A 2,211-nucleotide genomic window follows, 5' to 3' on the forward strand; every position below is an offset into this window, starting at 1 on the left:
TTTTTATTCTAATGCTAAAATTTTCAATTAAATGATACAATAGAACTAAGAATTTATTTCATTTATTTTTTATTATATTATTTTTGCCTTGTTAAGTATTGATAAATTATAAATTAACGTGGAATAAAATTACTCTTTCTTCATGAGGATAAGATTGTGCATCCAGAATTGCTCCTAATGCAAAAAGGAACACGAGATACGAGATTAGTGTGAGGAAGCTGTCAAAACAAAAAATGGGAAATAAATAAATGGTAATTTTTCTTACCCTTTTTCTTAGTTAGGAATACCCGGAATTATATTATGCAATAGCATTATGGCCGAGATGGCCGAGAGTCCGAAATGAGCAAAATTGGAAGAAACGTCATTGAGAATCCCATCTCATATGAAAACCAAAATCTGACAAAACCCATGTTTACTTTTCTCAAATTTGGGTAATTGAATGCCTTGACAAAAGAATTTAATTAATATAAATATACATTTGATTAAAATATAAAAAAAAGTCCATATTTTTGATATCCTATAATCCTCCATAAAATTATGCTGAAAACTTTCCTGTCTAGAAGAGTTGCGTTTGACTTTGTGCCTCTCTTTATAACGCCCACACATAAACACAAAAAGCCAAAAAAGAGCCAAAGATAAAACCTTGAAATCATCTCACCCACTCTCTCAATCTCTCATTCATTCATTTCTATTGCATGCTCTTGCTTCATCCCCTTCTTATTCTTCTCCTTCAAACCACCACCACCACAACAACAATAGTCACACAAAAAACTTAGGCAAAACATCAATCACTATAACTATGGCTGTTGATGCCACTTACATGAATAATCTCTTGCCTTCTCAGTTACTTGTTAACAGGTAGATTCATTTTTTTATTATTGATTTTTTTTTTTAACTTATTGTAGACTGTGTTACAAATTGTGCTGATATTTAGTATGGTATTTTTTCTTTTATATTTTTACAGGGAAATAATCAGACCTAGTATTCAACAACAGCAGCAGAACCAGGTCTTGAATAATAATTCAGCTATGTACAATAATGCTCCTCAAATGAATTCAGCTTTGGTTCCAAGCAACAATCAACAACAGCAGCAGCAACAACAATCTGTGATGCAATTCTTCTACCAATCCAACAACAATGTCTGTGATCCAAATAACAAAACAGATAGTGGCCTCACTTTCCATCAAAACAATAACAACATGGTTTCTCTCCAAAGGAAGCGTTCCAGAGACTTATTCATATCCGAATTATTCACAGAACAACAACACAAGAAACAACAACAACAACAACCACCACCCTTCATCAACCAAGATATTCTCTTCCAATTTCAGAACCAAACTCAATCCGAAATCGACCGTGTACTCGCCCATCATGTATGTAATTAAATTCCCCTTCTACCTCCGTTGAAAATTCTCTTTTTTGAAACTTCCCATGAACACCCTTTTGGAAAAGGAAACTGTTGACGTCTCTAACTCTTTAGGGGGTCATAAATTTTCAAACTTTTCTTCGTGATTGTTATCTGGGTCATCATTAATTAATGTTTTTTTTTTTGTTGTGCAGACAGAGAAGGTGAGAATGGAAATGGAAGAACAGAAGATTCGGCAATCTCGGCTTGTCCTAAGCTTGTTACAAGAAACAATGGCGAAGAAGCTGAAGGAAAAAGACGAAGAGATTCAGAGAATGGAGAAACTGAACATGGCGCTTCAAGAGAGAGTTAAGAGCCTCTGCGTAGAGAACCAAGTATGGAAGGAACTCGCTCACACAAACGAGACAACAGCCAATTATCTCCGAACAAATCTCGAACAGATCCTCGCACATGTCGGCACCGGCGCCGGCGCCGACGACCACCGTCACGGCGGTGCCGACGACGACGACGCAGAGTCATGCTGTGGGAGCAATGATGATATTCTTAACAAGAATGAAAAAAAGTGTGGTTCGGCGGAGGAGGAGACGGCGGCGACAGCGGCGGTTGGCGGCGGCGGAGGAGGAGAAGGGGTTAGTAGGATGTGTAAGAGTTGTGGGGTTAGAGAATCAATAGTGCTGTTACTGCCATGTAGGCATTTGTGTCTTTGCACAATGTGTGGGTCCAGTGTTCGGAATTGCCCTGTTTGTGACTCTGGCATGGATGCTAGTGTTCATGTTAATCTCTCTTAGATTTTCTTAATCTTGTTTTTATTACATTCAAATTAGAATTAGATAGTTTAAAACTAG

At 37.2% G+C, this 2,211-nt stretch overlaps 1 protein-coding gene across 1 annotated transcript; it reads left to right on the plus strand.

Annotated features, from left to right (window-relative positions):
• Window positions 1,103–2,201, plus strand: LOC107638791 (E3 ubiquitin-protein ligase BOI; the record flags this gene model as incomplete). Its single annotated transcript, XM_021120695.1, is given in 2 exon segments — window positions 1,103–1,373; window positions 1,561–2,201. Coding segments are annotated over 2 exon segments (865 nt in total), but the record flags the coding sequence as incomplete, so codon positions are not given.

The sequence above is a fragment of the Arachis ipaensis genome, chromosome B04 (genome assembly GCF_000816755.2).
Source record: "Arachis ipaensis cultivar K30076 chromosome B04, Araip1.1, whole genome shotgun sequence".
In the NCBI taxonomy this organism is placed as follows: Eukaryota; Viridiplantae; Streptophyta; class Magnoliopsida; order Fabales; family Fabaceae; genus Arachis; species Arachis ipaensis.